This window comes from Pygoscelis adeliae, unplaced genomic scaffold (assembly GCF_000699105.1).
Source record: "Pygoscelis adeliae isolate BGI_AS28 unplaced genomic scaffold, ASM69910v1 Scaffold232, whole genome shotgun sequence".
NCBI classification, from domain to species: Eukaryota; Metazoa; Chordata; class Aves; order Sphenisciformes; family Spheniscidae; genus Pygoscelis; species Pygoscelis adeliae.
The window spans coordinates 3,255,194-3,275,602 of NW_008824473.1; the positions used below are offsets into that span (position 1 = coordinate 3,255,194).

At 41.9% G+C, this 20,409-nt stretch overlaps 1 protein-coding gene across 1 annotated transcript in view; it reads right to left on the bottom strand.

The window, feature by feature from the left end:
- Positions 1-20,409, bottom strand: part of PLXNC1 (plexin C1) — a 69,735-nt gene that overhangs the window by 30,427 nt on the left and 18,899 nt on the right. Inside the window, exons 5-13 of the mRNA XM_009321358.1 lie at positions 18,134-18,248; positions 16,984-17,128; positions 12,212-12,234; positions 11,985-12,038; positions 6,951-7,090; positions 5,657-5,836; positions 4,311-4,398; positions 3,197-3,403; positions 2,893-3,084 (exon numbers count right to left, since the gene is read on the bottom strand). Coding sequence (XP_009319633.1) covers positions 2,893-3,084; positions 3,197-3,403; positions 4,311-4,398; positions 5,657-5,836; positions 6,951-7,090; positions 11,985-12,038; positions 12,212-12,234; positions 16,984-17,128; positions 18,134-18,248 — 1,144 coding nt within the window. The remainder of the gene's footprint in view (positions 1-2,892; positions 3,085-3,196; positions 3,404-4,310; positions 4,399-5,656; positions 5,837-6,950; positions 7,091-11,984; positions 12,039-12,211; positions 12,235-16,983; positions 17,129-18,133; positions 18,249-20,409) is intronic.

Below are 20,409 nucleotides of genomic sequence, written 5' to 3' on the forward strand. Positions count from 1 at the left end.
GAACAAATACAACATACAATACATGTACAACATCCCCCAACAGCCACTGGGCTTGTCAAAGGCAGGACAGGCATTAATTCTTAGGAATACACAAAAGTGCTGAAGTCTGCCAGATGCCAAACTGAGGTATTCACCACTGATAATTACGGCAGAAGAACTTCACAAAGGAGGATCTCACAGGACTGTGAAAGCACATAAATAAAGGGTAGCTAAGACTATAAACAGACTAGAAGCAAAAATACACTTTGACACAGAAAAAGAATACCACCAAGTGCCAGGGATAATTGAAAAGGAGAGTTGGGTTGAAATTATTTTGGGTTACGGCAGGGAAGGCAGAGATCTGGTGATTTCAATCACTGGCTTGTCACAGGAGGTGAGCAGCCAGGGCAGCTGGACACGACCAAATGGATAGTCACATCGCAGCTACACGGACATGAGCAAGCAAAGAAACCCCACAGGGCTGGAAGGACACATCCTTCGTATTTCTGAGGCTACAAAGAACAGAAGACAAAGCAGACCTCTTTCCTCCATAAAATGTACTTTTTCTTCAGTTGTTTATGTGTTTTCACAGCTCCTATACAAAGTACTTTCGGTCTGAGCTTTCCTAGGATCCCATTTGCCTTTTCTAAGGCTGAAATGCATTAGTGGCTAAATACATTAATCATCCCGTGACTAATACACCCGACTTTCTCCACTTGTCATGTCCAACCAAAGCATTCCTAAAGCAGAAATTCCTGTTACTCATCCCTGCTTATTGTAAACTGAGGCAAAGCATTCATTTAGTTTTCCATTCATACTCAGATTATCTTTAACCTTCACCATAACCTTCCTACTCAGTGGCCCCATTTCTTTCCTTATCTTTTATTTATCTTGCTTATGAATCGCAGACTAAATAAGGTACACCTGAATTCATCCGATTCCTATTCCTAAATTAATTTTATTTTTCCTGCGTGACATTACAAAACCTCCTCTGGACTGGTAATGCCTCTGAGCTTTATGTAATCAGCAAATGTTATTAGTGCATATCTTATTTTTGTGCTCAAGTCACTAGTGATATTAAATAATATCTGTATGAAAATCAACATTGCCCAGAGTCAGCTCCCCATACACAGCATCCAGTTTTTCTAATCCCTAGCGTCTTCATAATCACCATGTTAAGTAGTTTACTGAATGACTTCCAGGTACATGTGATCTACTGCTTTTTTGTTGTTGAGGAAATCACTCATCTTACCAAATAAAGGTTTCGAGCATAATCTGCTTTTATTAAAAAGAAGTTGACAATTATCCCATTTTCCATTTACTTCCAGGTCTTTCATGAGTCCCTCATTCAAAATACATTATAAAGCTTTACATAGAGCTAGGATTAAATCAGCAAGCCTCTATTTGCCTAGTTATTTTTTTTTTCTTTTAAATACTGGATTTGTATTTGCTGCTCTCCAGTCATACAATACCTCTCCTGACTTTAGTTTTATTAAAAATCTCTCCTACTAAGCCTATAATATCGTGCACCAGTTCTTTCTCAGTGCTGTGATGGGAATGATCCTGTCCCAGCTGTCTTGAGCCCCTTGATCTATCTGAATCTTGCTTCTGTCACAAGAATGGCATTTTCTTCTTTGACACCTCCGACCATCCTGTCTTTGACCCTATACTCAATATCCTCTTCCTTCCTGAAAACTAAAGCAAGAGATACATTTATTCTTGGGCCATACCTATCTTTTATGCCCAGCTTACCCTTTCTTCAGAGTGGCCCTACTTCTTCTACGATGATTTATTTACAAGATTGAAAAAACACGTGATGATTTCCTACTTCAACATTTTTCTTGATGTTGGAAAAAATAATTTTTAAGGTACCAGAAGTGAAATGTTACCTTATAACTATTGCATTTGATATGCCTTAGCGAAGTGGTGACCTTTCTATGACAGTCACTCCTATGAAGCTTGGAGGATGAACATGTGATATTGCAAAGCAACATTAATATTTAAATGCAACACCAATCTCAGAAAGGCTTTTCAATGCCATAACTGGCTCAGACGGCAGGATCCACAGATGGAGGATCAGTTAACAGTGATATGAAATTGAGAATAGCTTCGTTAATCTTTACTATGAGCCATATGCCTTGAAGTCAATAGAGTTATTTCAGTTTTATACCACCATACACTTTAATAAGAGTCTGGCATAATTTTTCTCCCTCATAAATGGTGATGATTGCTTTTTAAAAAATTCATATCTTCATCTTATTCATGGAGCAAACACCTTAAGCTGCCATTTAGCTTTGACATCCACGCTAATGTTCTTATATTTGGGGCTGGCTTTGTGCCATATGTTCATAGCATTTTGGCCTCCCTGGTGCATGCTGAATTTTACCCCCTTTTTCATCCGGAAATGCCTTCTCTTCTGTCTTAGTGGTGATCACTATGCACTGTTCAAGATCCTTATCTACTTTAGTGGGAAAAAGTGAATGGGAGGACACAATCCTTTTCCTCATGGCCACCCTGCAGCAGCAGATTGCTTACAGATCTAAGATGAGGGGCTCTCCTGGAGCCAGTGATGCTTCATTGGTGATGTCTGTGCTGCAGCCAGAGGTCTGACAAGCTACTGCTCTCCTGGAGCTCAGCAGCAGTGAGCTCAGCTTGGACTGCAAAGCCTATCTCTGACACTACAGCAGTAACCAGACAGTAAATGAACTCGGTACTGTTAGTGGCACCCAAGCTAGGCAGGCATGCTTAGATGTGAGGAAGATAACCGGACTACCGAGTACCAGGAGAACAAAAAATGCATCGAGTTCCTCCCTCTATAGAGTATTCATGATCAAAGCATTAATGCTACATTTTAGTACATTTGCATAAACATTCAAGCATTGTTAAATTGCAACAAAAGGGAATTCTACTTACAAAAACTTTCACTGTGGAAAAGTCAATCTTTTCTGTTCCTTCCCTTTTGAATTTGCACAGTATGGTGCTGCGATCTGGTTTTTTGGTAATATTTTGGACGCTGAACCATATCTTTTTGGTCTGTGCACCATTCATGTATGACAGATAAACCTCTACCTCAGTTTTAGAAATATTCAAGTTGTCAGTTTCTTTCTAGAGGGAAAAAATTGAAGATCATAAACAGTCACTAAACACAGTAAGAAATAAAATGTTCCCCAACGACTATTTTAAATAAGGAATTAAAGTTTATTACTTTCAAACTTACATATATTTTTAATTCCAGGTCAGGATCCAGCTCAGTGTGTAGCTGGTAGTTAATGAACACTGGGTCAGGGTGATAGTGTAATTTTACACATGGTATGAAGGTAGTTTCCACTTTTAACATCATATCAACAACTTTACCCTCTGTTGCATGGCTCAGGCTTGGAGTTAAGTAATGATATTCAGATTCATTTCCAGGACACCTAGAGACCTAGAAATGCAATAGCAAAGCTGTAACGGTCATTAAGTACTCAACAGTGGGTACAATTACAAACAGAGGCACTCAAAATCATTTTAACATCTTCCTGACTTCACACAGATACCTCCTAAACCTCTTCTCTGCGATCAGGGCTGCATGCAGAGCACCTGGAAAAGTTCCTGTGTTAAGCTTGTGTCTACCTTTAAGCACATTTATCACACACTCTGCATGCTGCTTTAAGGCAGACTGCACACTGCTAAGGCAGCTATTTCCTGCAGTGAGACAGGAATAGGGACAGTGGTTTCTCTTTCCTTCCCCTCAGTGCAGGTGAGGAGAAGAGCAGGAGGAGCTCTCCAGCACCCCTGGGCATTGGCTTTCCCCAGCTTAACTCCTGATAGAGGGGAGCTGCTACAGTCACCCCATTGGTTACACCATGGGGGAGTGCTGCTCTTTTCTGGTCTCTGTGTTGCAAGCCCAGGAGGTGACAGGCTGCCCACCTCCTCACAGCTTTGGAGGAAGCGTTTAATCCCAAAATCAGCTCCAGTCTCCTGCCCCTTGCTGAGGCAGTGGCACCATTTGGGTTTTCAGCACAAAGCCAGAGAGTACGCTACCCCCTCCTCCAACAGACCCGCATATGGAGGCCGGGGAGGCTCAAAAAGGACAAATTTGGAGCAAGTCGCTAGAGCATAGAAAAAAGGCTCAGGGAATTATGCAGGAGAAGAGCTTATGTGTATCCATGATCCTGTACTGAGAATGTGTGCAACTGTAATCCCACAAGCGGTCATATTTATTTCAGTAGGGTGACTGATGTGTGCCTCCAAGTGTTTGAAAAATATTGAGATCCTCCTGAAACCTTAGGAATAAAACCTAATCCCTTAAGAGACCTCTATTTGGTATTGTACAGGAGATTAAGACTTACGGTGAGGTTTGATCTCTGGTCATCTGAAATAATCACACTGTCCACCACATTAAAATTTCTACCAATTGTAGTAATTTTGCGACCACCACTGTAAAAAAAAAAGGGGGGGTGAAAGGAGGTTTATATTATCTGTTTTCCCACAAATAAGTCCTGCATTAAGGCTTCAGCAGTGAATAAACTACTCATGCATTTTGCTTCGGTAGCAGCCAATATAATAAAGTCAAACTGCAGGACAAGATAATTTGAGCTATACAGTGTACTTCCATCCTTCCCTCATGATGTAACTGCAAAACCAAATGACTTGATAGCATACACATGCATACTCCTTTTCGGGGACTCCCCACCTTGTTTTCTATTCCTGCAGCCAAAGAACTAGACTGTGATTTAATATTCTGTCTTGAAGACATGGCATTTCACTGCCCCAGAGCAGCCCCGCCTGTTCTTGCCTTCTTCAGGACAAACCGATGGTGCCAGGCACCTCACAGGAAACATTCTCAGCAGTGTTCAGACCATCTGTCTCAGCACACACAATGATGCTTGTGTCTGAGGGCTCTGGCTCACAATCTCTGCTGAACACAGTTGGAGTGGTTTAAGGTATTATTAATTTCCAGCTGCCTGAGCTGCCCCTCACCTGGAGATGAGGGCATGCATCCTAGCTGCTCAGCTGCTGCAGCTGCCTGCCCAACTTATTACCTGAAATCCACATTTGCCTGTCCTTGATGCCAAGATATCAGATTAAGAACATGAAAGTAGGTAAAAACTGTACAGGCAGAGGGACAGGTGGAAAGCTGTGCCTGAGAATATCTTAAAACCACCCTGTAAGTCTTTCATTGGAGCTGTGAGTCTCCCACAGAACACAGCAGAGGCTTGAAAAGGGCTCCTTTGGCTTTAGGAAACCCGGTCCTAAAGCAAGTTCATGCGTATCACTGCAGTGGTGGTTATTTTCACTTCATTTCCAATTCACTGATACTGTTTCGGAGGTGAAGGGTATGTTAGTATCAAGAAATCAAAGTTAATTGGAGTTTGAATTTATGCGTGCTACCCATATTTTGGATGTAGCTTTAGTACGAAGAGACTACTTTTGACTTCTACAAAGGAGACCTGGGGTGGGCAGGAAGGAGTTTACAGAATCCTGCAGAACACAGAATCCGTCTTGCAGCTATCATGACCCTATCTGTATGTTAAATGTTAAATCAGTTCACCGGCATAAATTCATCCTCCACAACAGGTTACAGCAGTCATCCAAGTTTACATCAGCTGCAGTCCGGCCAAGGAAGGAGGCTCATATCGGCTCAGTGGGACTACATTGTAATAAATACATAAAAAGTATAGAAAGACCAATTTACCTTATCCAGGAGGTATTGGGTGTGATTCCAAAACATGATGGCAGTGAAACATAATGTAGGGTCATTGGTGGTGAACATTTTTTCCCATTAGCCTGTATACATATACTTTTGGCCTCTTTACGTGTCGGTGGGAGAGCAAATGTCATTTGCGTATCGTTTAGCACATTTCTAACTTTAATGCTGGAGGAGAAAGAAAACAGTTAGATGCCAAAAGAGAGATGCCACTATGCCACTCGTTGGTGTTACTACACAAAGCCTATAACCTAAAGCAAAGGATGAGGAGAGAAGAGGAACGAATCTCTCTTTGAGCTGCCAGATGGAGGTGGAAAGAGAGAGCAGGGAGTTGAAAAGACAAAGTAGGACATCTTTTGGATGAAGTTGCTATATGTTACAATAATCACAGAAGATGGTACGGATATTGGTCTTATGGCCTTGGGATGAGGCTATGTAATGTAATGTGTGATTTTGCTGTGTAAACTGTGTACTTTGCTGTGTACTTCTCTGTGCTGCCAACTCATTAGCTAGTGAAGAATGAGAATCTTCAGTTTCCTTTTCTTTCTTCTTTTTCTCTCTCTTTCCCCCTTCCTTTCTTCCTTTCTCTCTTTCCTCCCTTTCTGTCTACTTCCTCTCTCTCCCTCCTTTCCCTCTCTCCATCCTTCTCTCCTTTTGTTTTCTGCGGTCCCCAAGAAATTCATGGTTCAACTAAAAATTGAACTGTACCATAGGAATACTTTTTCAAGTGCTAGCTATGTAAGATGGGCTTGGTAATCACAGGCAGCCATTGCAGCTGCACCTGAAAATGACTGATTCAAAATAAGATAGCCTAATTATCTAGGGGGTTACTCTGTGCAATCATCAACAGAGAAAAGTACACACTGTTGCATGAGAGATTCCCTTCCCTGCCATGGCGTCTGTGCTTTCACAAGCAGAATCCTAGAATATATGTGGGATATTTTGAAGCAGAGGAGGGTCAAATAAAAGCTGAGGCTTTCCTGTGACCTAACTTCTTGTTGCCTGCTGCAAGGCACAGAAGGCCACAGGTACAGAACTGCCGTAACTACTGCTGAGAGCTGCCCACCTACCCACCCATCCCTTGTATTGTACCCAAACACCAAATTCGTTTCCATCCTTCGGGAATTTAAAGTGGAAGTATAACTAAAGGAGTGCAGAGCACCCCCCCCTCTGCTGAGGAGAGGTGCATGACAGCTGTTCACACAACTGTATTGCTAGGGCAAAATGGGCATAATTTTCACCATGCAAAGTAAATAGTATTATTTTTCAGAGCTTAACTCACATGTCTGGTTTACAGCCAGTGATTCCAGTCAGTATCAGTTTTATGCCTGATGCACGTGTAAAGTTTTCTCCTTTGACTGTTATTTCACTTTTGCCTAATGTAGAAATCCACAAAGGTTCAATGGAATGAATGCTGATATGCTATTAGAAAACAAAGCAAAACAAAATCTAGTTATAAAAAGGCGAGGCAATTAAACAACAGCTGCAAAAACAACCACCACTCAGGAATGCGGGTTTTATGGCACTGGGATACATTTTTCTTATTAATTTCAAATCTTGTTAAGCTTGATCCTGTGAAGTACTGTCAATCACAACTTATTTACAAGCCGACTATTTTTACCTACGTATTTTATATTTCAATTTATCTCATAACAAAGTTGCCCAAAGGAATCACAATCTGACATACTGGAAGGTAAGTATCATAAAAACTCAGCTTGAAATGAGACACTTTGTGTGACGGTTGAAGAACTAAGAAACAACACAAGACAAAACCCATGGTGCTGTCACTATGAGAGGTCAGAGAAACAAATGAAGGCATCTCTCATGACCTGAAAAGGGGAAGCAGGGTCAAATCCTAGAATGAAAAGTCAAGAAGGAGTCCCAGAATTAGCTTTACTAGAAAGTTTTTTCAAAGTCATACATAGAGCTAAAGGTCCAACACAACTGTGGGGATTTTTTGGTATCCCATTTTGATGCTAAGAAGTTTACAAATCTATTTTCCAGCATTTAAGAATAATCTTAGTTTGCTCTGATGCTGTCACAGTCTTGCAGAAATGTCGCCAATTTTTAAACTGTGCTTTTCTTTGTGTATCTTTATATTTATTTATTCTAACTTACACACACTTCTAGCAAGAAGAGATTTTTTCCCTAGTGTATTTACTTGATACATTTGACAGCATCTCATGTTTAATCAGTTTTGCTGCTTCCCCAGTTTTATAATCACACAGACGGTTTCCTCTCTGTATGTTTCAGACAACAAACTGAAAACATTCATAAAACCCCAGGAAAATACGCACGTGAAACCACAAACTGTTTGGGACCTTCTCAGGCAAACGATTTCTAGCTTGCTTTTAGACTGCCTGTAATACTAGTTTAAAGTGAGTTTTTACAGCATTGTGATTATCCTGATTTCTGCTGTGCACCTGTGGACACATCCACTGAGCAGTTCAGCCTTCCTGACCCTGAGAAGGGCGCTGGTGCAAAACCTCTAGGAAAGTCCTGGCCACAGGGTTTTTCTCCCCACTAATCTTTTCATGTACCCAGAGCAGCACCAAGCCTTTGGGCTGGTGGCCTGAGGGAACCACCGGGGTCACATTGCCATCCACTGCAAACACAGCGTTTGCCCATTTCAGAAAGGTCCCCGGCACGTTGTCCCCACATGCTACCATGGCCCGCTGAATGCCAGAGTGCTCGGGAGCAAATGTGAGACCTGTCACAACTGATTGAAAGCTGCAACTTGTGCCTTAGGAAAGGGCAAGAGAGTGCAAAGGCTGGGGCCAGAGGGCCTGCAAAAAGGGCCTCCAAGATGACCTCTTGTATGGATAATGGAGGAGGGCAAAGGAAACCCCTGACAAACAGCCTGAGGGGGAAAATTCACACCCACCCTGACTTGGGGATCAGTTTAACCCTTAGTACTCGAGCAGGACAACTGAAGCAGAAATCTGAGAGATTAAAGCCAGCGAAGCACCAGTGCTTTTCTCCACCCGTGTCCCATCCCTCTGCTTCTGCCCAGCCTCCAGCGCACCGAGGACAGTCAATATCCTCACACAAATCCAGAAGCCAAATAAATATACAGAAAGGAGTAAAACACTGCTTCGGGGCTCTCACTGGTAACCAGCAGGGAGCCCTGAAGCACAGGAATAAGGCAGTATCACACAAACACACAGAGATCCCCCACAGCTGCATCAGGGCTGTGAGCCCCAGTGAGGGAAATGCCAGGCATCCCCTGCTCAGGGGTGCGGCAGGACGCTGCGGCGCTTCAGGGCTCCCGCTGGTCTCTCTGCCAGGCACCGCACACCACGGGGCGCCTCAGCTTAGCTTGCCTTGTTTCTTTTCTCACACCAAGAAGAAATCATGGGAAGAATGGCTCACTCTGGAAGTTTCAGTCCCCCCTGATATCATGCCTTCCCTGTGGCTACACGACACGGACTCCCTCGCTGCATCCTGCCTTGGACTCATGGCGTCAGCGTAGTCGCTCGCAGCACTGAGGCGAGCTGGCCTCGGCTGTTCGAGAGCCTGCTTCCCGGCTTGACCACTGTGGTCCGCGACACCTTCCTCAGCAGCAAAAAAACCCTGTGAATTTCCTCACTGAACGCGGGAGGGACCAAGCATCCTCGCTGGGGTCTGTGGTGCTTGTTTCCCCAGCGCCAGAGAGCTGCTGACCTTCCAGTCACTGCGTGGCAGGGAGAGAGACGCCCGGCAGCAAGAGGGAATGGAGACAGCAGAGAGGCAGAAGGATATTTCTAAAAATCACTAGTTGTGAGGCACACGATGAAAGCAGTGTAAACACACAGAGAGACATACAGAAAGCGTGCGCCAGGTCCTCAGGTAATATAAATCAGCACAGCCCTGTCAACTTCAGTAGAGCTCCACATTTCTGAGCTGCAGCCCGCTCCCCCCTGTCCCCTGGACAGCCTAACGCTTCCCCGGGGCTGCATAAACAGTGGCAGCCCCATCCTCAGAGGTGTGGTTAGCATGGCTGCAGGTCGCAGCAAGATATCTGGCAGCGGCCCAGGTTAAGCAGCCTCTGCCACCCCGGGGAGCTCATCCCTGCTCCGGCACAGCCCCTCCTGTGGTGCCAGCACTGGGCCCCGATGCCACACAAAGAACTGGATTGGGGAACTGGCCCAGATGAAAAATAACCTGCCGAAAGACAACGGTTATTTCCAGCCAAATCAGTTCCCCAGCCAAGTGTACTCGTGCAACCACTCCAATTGCTGCTCTGGCGCAGGAAGGGGGAAGGTGCATGCATGGAAACCAGCAGCTGGAGTCAGAAGGAGGGCTGGGGCTGCCACTGAAAAAAAAGTATATTAATCTAAATGCTTGGCTGGGGTTGTGGGAAAACACAAATCCTCTTTCTCAGCTCTCCAGTACGTTCGCCTTAAAGCACCAGCAGTCAAAGGAGAGCAGGATTTCAAATGCATTTCAAGCCCTCTGAATGGATCAATCACTTCTAAATAAACATCTGCTTTTGGACTGCCTCTAGTACTTTCACTGCCTTGTCCATCACTGTCTTTCCAAGATAAGGTGTGTGGAAGAAAGCCATCTCCCAGGCAATTCCAACTATTTACCAATGTCAAATTACTGCACTTGGAAGCAGAGCAAAGAAGAATTTCCTCTGTTCTTTCACCAGCCATAATGCTTTATATGCAGACCAAATCCAGAATATTAATGCTCAGAAGCACAAGTATTGCAATCCCACTCGTCTCTGTGAAAAACAAAATGGATTTTGTGGAGTTGTTTACAAAACTTCAGCTGAACAGCTGAATTTAAGAGGTTGTGCTGGTTTTGGCTGGGATGGAGTTAATTTTCTTCACAGTAGCTAGTATAGGGCTATGTTTTGGATTTGTGCTGAAAACAGTGTTGATAACACAGGGATGTTTTAGTTACTGCTGAGCAGCGCTCACACAGAGTCAAGGTCTTTTCTGCTTCTCACACCACCCCACCAGCGAGTAGGCTGGGGGTGCACAAGAAGTTGGGAGGGGGCACAGCCAGGACAGCTGACCCCAACTGGCCAAAGGGATATTCCATACCATGTTGTTGGCATCTGTCTTCCCAAGTAACCGTTACGTGTGATGGAGCCCTGCTTTCCTGGAGATGGCTGAGCACCTGCCTGCCATGGGAAGTAGTGAATGAATTCCTTGTTTTGCTTTGCTTGCGTGCGTGGCTTTTGCTTTACCTATTAAACTGTCTTTATCTCAACCCATGAGTTTTCTCACTTTTACCCTTCCGACTCTCTCCCCCATCCCACCGGGGGGGAGTGAGCGAGCGGCTGCGTGGTGCTCAGTTGCTGGCTGGGGTTAAATCATGACAGAGGTAATTCCTGTCTTCACAGGTAAAAGTTTGGGTAGTTCTAACAAAACATTTAGAGATAAGAACACAGTTGCTATTTATACCAACTGTGCTATCACTCACAGAAAAGCAGAAACCAAAAAGTGTGGGCAGCAAATCGCTATGTACTTACTCATCAGTCAAATTTCTCTTCACTACTCATTTCTTTCCTAACACCTGTATGTCATAAGCAACCACTGATGACAAGATCGCTCAGTTTTATGAGAAAATAAAACCATTTTAGCACCATAAAGAATGAAGGGATAACCTCGTGGTTAAAGGGCTCGCCTACGAAGCGAAAGGTTAAAGGGCTGGCCTATGAGGCAAATCATATAGGCTGTACGCTCACATACAGTCTATATGATTTCAACAGAGAACCCAACAAACAGATTCAGAAGGTACTTTGGCACCAATGACACTCCTTCCTTTCCAGTGATCCAGCTTGAGTGGGATAGATGGAGAATAGCTCCATCTCCAGTTTTGTCTACAGCCTGGAAGCAAGGAAAATTTTTCTGTAAGTGTGAACCAGGGATTTACTAACATCCAGAGATTTCAGTTCCTGGATGCATCTTCTAGCCACTTGTCTGTTATGCAGAAACTGGGTGGCACATCCTCCCCTTCCTTCTGCTCCCCTGGCAGCTATGTTTCAGGAGCGGTGATCTGGCTGCATAAAATGAGGAAGAGGTTTGAGACTCTGAAACCTAGTTTCACAGAGTTGTCTGTGACAGCAGAACCCAAACATGCATTTAAGTCTAAGTAAGAGATTAAGTCTGCGATGTTGTTCTTTGGGGTTTTTTTGTTGTTGGTCAGTTCATACGTCCCAGCCCTCAGCACGTTGGCTCCCGTGGAGTGCCTAAATACAGCATACAGGGGCTTTGGCATCTAAAGCAATATTGTAAATACTGCATCTAGAGGTAGGCACATGACTATTGCAGTGTCCAACCCACAGAACCTCAATAATGCCAATCTTAAAATGCTAACTAACCTCTGTTTTCTGCGCAGTGGCAATCCCCTTGGAAGCAGTTGCATTACAACTATCCTGAAAAAAAATCAGCATTTCTCCATGTCAGGACAAGGAAGAGACAGACTGCTGCTCAGATGTAAAAAATACAAGGAAAAGGCATCACAGGGGATTCCAGTCCTCCCCAACAAACTTCACCTGGCAGGTGGTGGCAGGAGAGACACGCGTCGATTTACAGCTGGCACACTCACCCTTGTGTATACATCGTAAGCAGCTGGTAACACAGAAAACAGAGTTTTTGTAAGACACAGGAACTCAATCTAGATTCAGCCATGAATGTGAAATTTCAAGTGACAGAAAAAAGCACAAACCCAAGAGAACAACCTGGCAAACATGTAATGAAATGCATAAAACCTGCGTTTACCCTCCAAGCCTATTGTTCTGTTGTGCTTATTCTGAGGACAAATTTAGTATGAAATATAATCTGTGCTGAGATGCTGAGAGTCACAAATTTCCAAAAAGCATGAAGCAGATGGAACACCTTGGGTTTCATTTTGCTGTGGTCCTCTCCAATACATAAGTGGCCAGATAATACTTTTTAAACTCACTGATTCTTTCACAGCTTGCCTGAACTTCTGTTCTGTGTGTGTAGTGCTAGCAAGTATTGCTAGTTTGCTATTGCTTTACCCTACCAAAAAATATGCCTACTGGAGACTAGTTTGTCCCTGTCTTGCTTTGCAATGCATCTATGAGCATGGAGAAGAGCCAAGAGCAGCACAGGCCCTCTTCACGCATGCTGAGAAATGCTCTGATTTAGAGAAAGACAGTTCCTTCCCTGTGTTCCTCCAGGGACAGGGAAGTGATGTGCCAATTCCCAAAAAGAAGAAGTTCAATTTCATCCCAGGTGCCTATGAATTAGCCTCTTTGTACAGGGGAGGAGTGTTCTGAATGGGAACACTGTAGTTACCTACAGCATATGTTAGCCAGACCTTTCTAAGTTTTAACAACCGCATATCATAAAGGGTTAGGCCATGTACTGGGCACAAATGCCTTCTATGGCGAGCTCTCAACAAAGAGTGTGGCTCTGAAAAATAATGTGTACAGAACAATAGGTATTCATTATTCCTATTAGCAGACTAGATGTTACTTTCTGGTTTAATTGTATTCCTGATACCCATGGACCATATTTAAATTGCATCTGGCTCTATTAAAAAACAGCTCCCTGAAGTGACTTTTACAGAATCTCTTGACTCCTTTGATCTAGGTCTTATCCTGCGTACCAGGGGCCCACCTTTTTCACAAGGACAAAAAAGATTTTAATGTCACTGTGACATCCTTTATTATCTCTTCATGCACTTGTCATAAATTCAGTCATTGTAGTGACTCTCCTACAGCTAGCTGCCAGGGTCCTGTTAAATAAAAGAGTCATCAGAAGAAGTAGCTTTCTAAGGATAATAAAAAAAGAGGAAAAGGAGGAAATGGGCCAAGAAAAGGGATTTGACTATCTTTAGTGAAATGTATTTCCTTAACAAATACCAACAAAAAGAATGATCATACTTCAGCCCCCCCTCCCCACACACACACATAAACCCCTCAATGAACTTCAATAGGAACCAGGCTCTTACTTTTTCAACCAAAATGTTTGTGTGATATTCCAAGAGCTTGAGGACAGCGATGCTTCGAGAACTAGACAATCTGGAAAAATGTGACTGTTAGACATATGCTGGATATTACAAGAAATAACTGCAAAAAAATAATTGAGTTGAAAGCTCATGTGCTTTCAGCTGTTCTCTACATGGTATGCACCTTCTCTCATACATTTGTTCACACTTCTGACTGATAAAAATAACTAGATTTTGTCCTTCCATAGCACCCTTCAGCTGAGTTATTCCAAGACTTTATACACACTCATTAATTAAGCTTGATGCCACCACTGCATGACATACAGAAGTAATGTTATTGTCAGGATACAGATAAGGAAATGCTACTACGGAGCAGGGATATTAAATCATCTCCCAAAGAGCACACAGTGGTATACTGTGGCACAGCCAGGCCCCGAATTCAAGCCTTCTAACACAACAGACTGTTCTAATGCAAGAGACCCCAACATACTGTACTTCTCTCTCTTTCTGTCTCAGATACTTGGTTTCAGAGCCTTCTTTTGTAATCTATGCAGTAGCAATTTTCATCCTATTTAAATCTTTTTTGATTGCATGAGTCAATTTGCCATTATTTCAGCTAGCAATTACTATACCGACAATTCACTGACAGCTGTGGAATGAAAGAGTATCTTCTCCCATGAGCAGAATACCACATCGAAAAGTAGAGTTAGATATATACCACTTAAGCCATGGTCCCTTTCATCTGTGTGCCTGCAGATGTGTACATCTGTGAAATTAATGACTGTCTGAGATCAAATGAAACCCATGCGTGCAGACTTTTCTGGCTTCTCTATGCTAGGAAGTAGAGAGCTTTTTAACCCGGGAAAGTTACACAGATTTAAAGTATATCTACCTTGCAAAGGTAGAGAAAGCTTTGTACATCTACATTGTTAAATGAGAGGTATCTCCTAGCTCTACACGTCAGCATGGCACTTGGGTGCTCACCGCAAAGGTCACCTGCACCGCTTGTTAGAAACAGCCCCTGGGACCGTTCATATGCTTAAATACCTTACTAAATGGATAGCAGAGAGTCTGATTTTTAATGGTGTTTTAATGCTTGAAGATGTGGATGAGCACATACAGACATTCTGAAATCCTTCACCAAGCACCTATTTGGATCTCCAGAAATCTACGTATCTGCAGAAATCTGATATGTTGGACACAAAATTGCCTAAATCACTTGCCCAGGTCATTATATGAGAAGGGTCTCAAGCCATGAGCTACTGAAAAGTAGTATTTTACTAGGAGTAGTAAGTAAAAGTAAGGAATTTATCTGCTTCTAGCAGAGCTTGTCTTATCTTTTAAGTTTGTATAAATACTTTAAAAACAACACTGTCAAATATAGTTTCCTGATTTTGTCTGTGTTGAAATTAATGGAACCTATTATTTTCTGTATAGCCTGGGCTGACCTTTCAAAATGCACCAGACCGCGCTGAGTAGCAGGTATTTTCAAAATGTTTTTTTCCAGAAATGATACGTGAAGGAGTTTTGCAAGTGCATCGTCTTGTGAGACGGAGGTCACTTTACATGAGGTACCATAAATAGTCAACATAACTTCCACATTTGCATTATCCACTAATATATCTCATCTCGTAGAAGCATGTGAGTGGCAGTAATACTGGCAGGCACAAGCTAAGCTCACAGCCTTCTGGTCGACACTGTCAAAGGGCTCATCCTTGGCACAAAGTACAGGCAAGGCGAGCTGGCTTCTGTAACACTATACTCTGAAAACCTGCTAATGGAGTAAGAGAAAGCCTTAGTCCGAGAAGTCAGAGAACCAAAACAACGTACCCATGATTATAACATGGCTTTTGGGACTGAGTCAATAAAGGACATTTTTTTCTTCTCTAATGCATTTGTCCCTCTTAAAAATCCACTAATAGTGTTTACTAAAGACACCTTAATAGACCAGAATACTCACGGATATCACCCTAGCCGTCACCTGCTAGTGACAAAGTTTTTTCTTCTCGATTCCCAAATCAATATTGGACAGGAACTTGACACAACACCTGTATGATGTCAGAGGAGCTTTTCCCATACCAAGGCCATAGGATGAGCTCCTGAGATCCCAATATTCCAAGGAACTTCCTTCAGGGGCAAGGGTCCCTGAGAGAGAGAGCTCTTTGCAGCACTGAGCTCTTCAGAACAGGTCATTGTAAGTTCTGGTTAACATTTCACTCCTCTTTCTAAACAAAGGTATTATAAGAGAATCAGATTCATGCAGAGTATTACATGGTTTTGGGGCTATATTATCTAGGAAAAGATAAAGGCAGGCATTTATCTGAATTTTCTGTTTCCTTTTCAAGTCACTTAAGAGCACATGGTATCCTTGAGGTTGCTATCTTTGTCCCTCAGTTTAGATTAAAACTCTCTTTTGTATTCTAACATAAGCAGTTTAAAAAAGGTACAAGGTCAACCTGTATTAAAGAAGCTTTGTGCTTCTATACAGAACCTTGAAGCAAAGCAAGGGGGACATTTTTCTCCTATTAGTCAAATAACATGCTACTGTGAAGGATTATCGTCTGATCTTTAAGACCAAAGCCTAGAGAACAGCTCAAAAGTCTAGACATTCAGTAATTTACCACGTCATTCTAAAACTTGTAGTTGCCTATAAGATGCACCAAACAGATCACATGCATCATGTGTCTCTAATTCTAAGAACTACGGGTGAACAAAGTAGTATAAGAATTATTGCAAAACGATTCAACCGATAATCCAGAAAGATGAATGAAGTCAAGTCAAAAAGATGTACCAGCCAAATTGCCCCGAACCAGGTATTTTTCTGCTAATCCTCTACATGGGACAATCACTTTCTCACAAGTGTCTAAGTTAGGTTGAAACAGTTAATTGAATGTTAAGATTATTTATTGTACAGACATCCATAGTCAGAGTCTCCTCTTATTTATGCTAGTACAGTTTCTTGCAATGAGAGAAGTGTTAAGATGGGTTAATTTGTCAAGGCAGAGCACTGGACCAACACTGCTTCCATAGGTCCAGCCGGCTTGATTGTCATTGCAGCTATCTTAAGTTTCCTTAGACAGTGATTAATGGCACCATGTAAATACACTCCTAATGCTATAACACTGCACTGCTACAGGCTGAACTGAAGAAGCTGCTTCTAGCCATAGGTCGACATGTTTTATTACTTCTAGAAAGGATTCCATATTAACAAATCTTTAATTATCAAGAATAGTGTGAGTATACTCAAATCACTTGACAAAACATGAATATTTTTTTTCCAATGACATTTAATAAAAAGCATTACCTACTCTTACACTCATTAGGCCTGTATTTATGCTCAGTTCTCCTCAGTAATAAAGGACAGTGAATAAGCATTAAATACATGTAATAGTAAAACATACCATTATCAGTTATCACCGGAGTGGTTAGATTGCAGAAACAGGATGAGTTTTTCAGCACTACATTTTCGTAAAATATATCAACAGGTTTTACAATTTTTATCATACAGGAAGTAAGGATTTTGTTTATGCTTGCAGTCACAGCAACCTATAAAACAATAAAAACAAGAATACAACAGATTTCTTGTAATACTTGTTAAGTCATCACCTTATGTTTACAGAAAACTACAAACTATGAAATGTACAAAATGAAAATTTTTGTGGCAGAAGCAGGCAATTCACTAGGTAGCCTCTCAAAGGAGAGGGTCTCTCCCAGCTGAAGAAGCAATACAGAAAGAGTCCTGAAAGGAACAGCATTGCTTTCTTCCAGAAATTACATGCATCTGTAAGGCATGTTAGGGGAGCAATCTGGAATAATTTTGGATTTTAAAACAAGAATTCTGCTATAGCGGTGTTATATGCTGCTATAGTCCCTTAAAAATATTTGAGCAAGAATGTACAAATCCTCACAGAGAGACTACGTTTACATCCATAACCAAAGTGCACTTAATTATGAAACAGAATTTTTCTTGTAATGAATTATCCTTTGTTTCTGGCTGAGAGCGCTTTACAAATATGATCACATTAGTGCATTCAATCAGGAAACCAGAAGCAATAGCATGCAGATTAAGTGGCCAGTCACAATACTTGATAAGCAAATACTCAAGGCTGTGTGTGCTGTGAACAGATACTCAATAAATACTAATATCAAACACTTAAAGATGCATTTGTGTTAGCATATGTGTCCCAGTGAATATTCTGTGACTCGTTACAAAGCTCAGAACTTACATAATGCACTTGATACATAGTCACTGGAAATATTAAAATAGCTGATAAAGTGATATAACAGAAACGTTGCCTTTGTCAGCATAGTGAATTTTTGACTCAACATCATGAAGTATAGCTTCAGGATACATTTTACAGGAGAGGAAGAGAACATCTATCTGATTGACACATTCAACTTACTGGGATTTCCAATACATTTGCCAATCATTGAGATAAGAGGGACTAACATATGGAACATGGTCACAAAAGAAGGGACGCTGCAATAAGCGACAAAATGACACATTTTGAGTCACAATAAACAAACACGCATAAAACTGGGTGTACATACCTGATTTTTGGCAGGGAAACTTAGCAGGATTTTCAGATCTTTATCAGGTGCATGTGAAATGTTATACCAACCCTCTATGCTGTTTGAACGTGTACAATTTTCTTTTAATGTGCACCTAAAAGTATACATAAAATTATACTAGCTTCCTTATCGTGGCTTTGACTTCAGACACTATACTTCAACTTATTTAATGTTATTGATTTTTTACAGGAATATGGTTATAACTGCAAAAAGCTTCAGGAAAACAGTCAGTAAAATCTTCTGCTTATCAAAATAAATTACAATGCATTGACATCTGCTTTAGGGTCCTGATTAAGTCAATGGGACTCAAGCAAATATTAGATGCTTGGTCAGTAACAGTGGACTTGGTAGCCTGGGATGGAATTCATGGCCCCCAACTTGATTGCTCCATTGTACAGCTCTAGATCTAACATCCCCCCCCCGTTCCCTCTACAGTCAATGGGGAGAAATGTGCTCTTTCAGGGTGCAATTCATCTAACCTATTTTAGACATTCATACAAAAATGGAATGACTCACACTACAGAAGCTGCTCATTCACTCCAAAGAGTATAAGAGGAGATGAGGGTGAAGCTCAGATGTAGAGCTATGCTACAAATGTGTATAGTTGATGAGATGCATCCTCCTTCCTAATCTCCTCTGTCGTCCACTGATGTGAATGGTAATCTTTCCCTTTTATGTCAGTGTACTTGGTTAAAAACACCAGATTTGAAAAGGTAGTTCAAAATAGATTTCTCTGTCTTCAAGAATAAAATCCATTTCAGAAGTAGGATGGCACAAAGTAAATAAAAATGTTAGAGATGTCAAACTGTAGGAAACAGAAACTACACAACAGAAAATTAAGGAAGAAAGAGGAAATACTGGGATATAAAAGTACTACAAAGGTTACATGTATTAAAAGCATGTGATAAGAAAAAGAGAACATAGCCATACAAATTAGATGGACAATCACTGAGTTTGAAAGGTGAGTCCTTAAAATACCGTCTGCTGTGAACAGTTAATGAATAATCCAAAGATTAACTCCAAGTAATTTCATATAGCTAGCAATTAAAGACAAGTAAGTGCTAACTGTATATATCTTCATATTTTAATATTAGGATGGAATATTTAAAAATAAATGTAACATTTAATACTGTTTTAATAACACTACTTTTTTACCAAACATAGAAGCATGTATAGCTGCAATCATGTGATCAATGACATGTGCCTTAATGAACTATTCCTTCACTAAAAACTAGAAATGAGTACATACTTGCAAAGCACGGTCTTTTTTCATGAGGAGCTCACTGTATAAACGTATTTCACAAACAATGTGTTTTCTCTCCAGGAGGAATAACACAAGAATGACTTTCAAGAAAAATATCCACTGCTTTCCAAAATGTCTGAAATAACCCCACAAACCATAGAAACCATAAAGCCATCTTCTCTGTAGATCAAGACGTTGGCAACTGGAATGCAGTTAAGCACAAGGTCACTTCCTTTGTGGTCTAACTCAGGAAACTGAGTTCCTGCTGCACAAGAACCTGGTGGGGCTTTGCATCTGAATACATACAGATCATAACTATACTGTAAGAAATTGGGACTATGCCTGACGTATTTCAAACTGTCTGAACTAGGACAAATTTCAGTCTCATTTATATCTCTCTTCATCTTACTGAGATCACGAAGGTCCATTAGCACCACAGTTTTAGAACCACAGAGGATGGGATCTGCCATCAGCAGATGTGCATAAACCAGATGCTCGGATATGTACGGGTAGACAACTCTCACTGGGAATGACGCATGGGAGAGAGACATCCTACAGTTTCTGACAGGCTGAGGATCATAATGTTGAATCACAGAATCATAGAACAGTTTGGGTTGGAAGGGACCTCTAAAGGTCATCTAGTCCAACCCCCCTGCTGTGGGCAGGGACATCTTCAACTAGATCAGCTTGCTCAGAGCCCCGTCCAACCTGACCTGGAATGTTTCCAGGGAGGGGGCATCTACCACCTCTCTGGGCAACCTGTGCCAGTGCTTCACCATCCTCAGTGTAAAAAGTTTCTTCCTTATGTCTAGTCTATATCTACCCCCCTTTAGTTTAAAGCCATTCCCCCTTGTCCTGTCGCAACAGGCCCTGCTCAAAAGTTTGCCGCCACCTTCTTTATAAGCCCCCTTTAAGTACTGATAGGCTGCAATAAGGTCTCCCCGAAGCCGCCTCTTCTTTAGGCTGAAAAACCCCAACTCTCTCAGCCTTTCTTCACAGGAGAGGTGTTCCA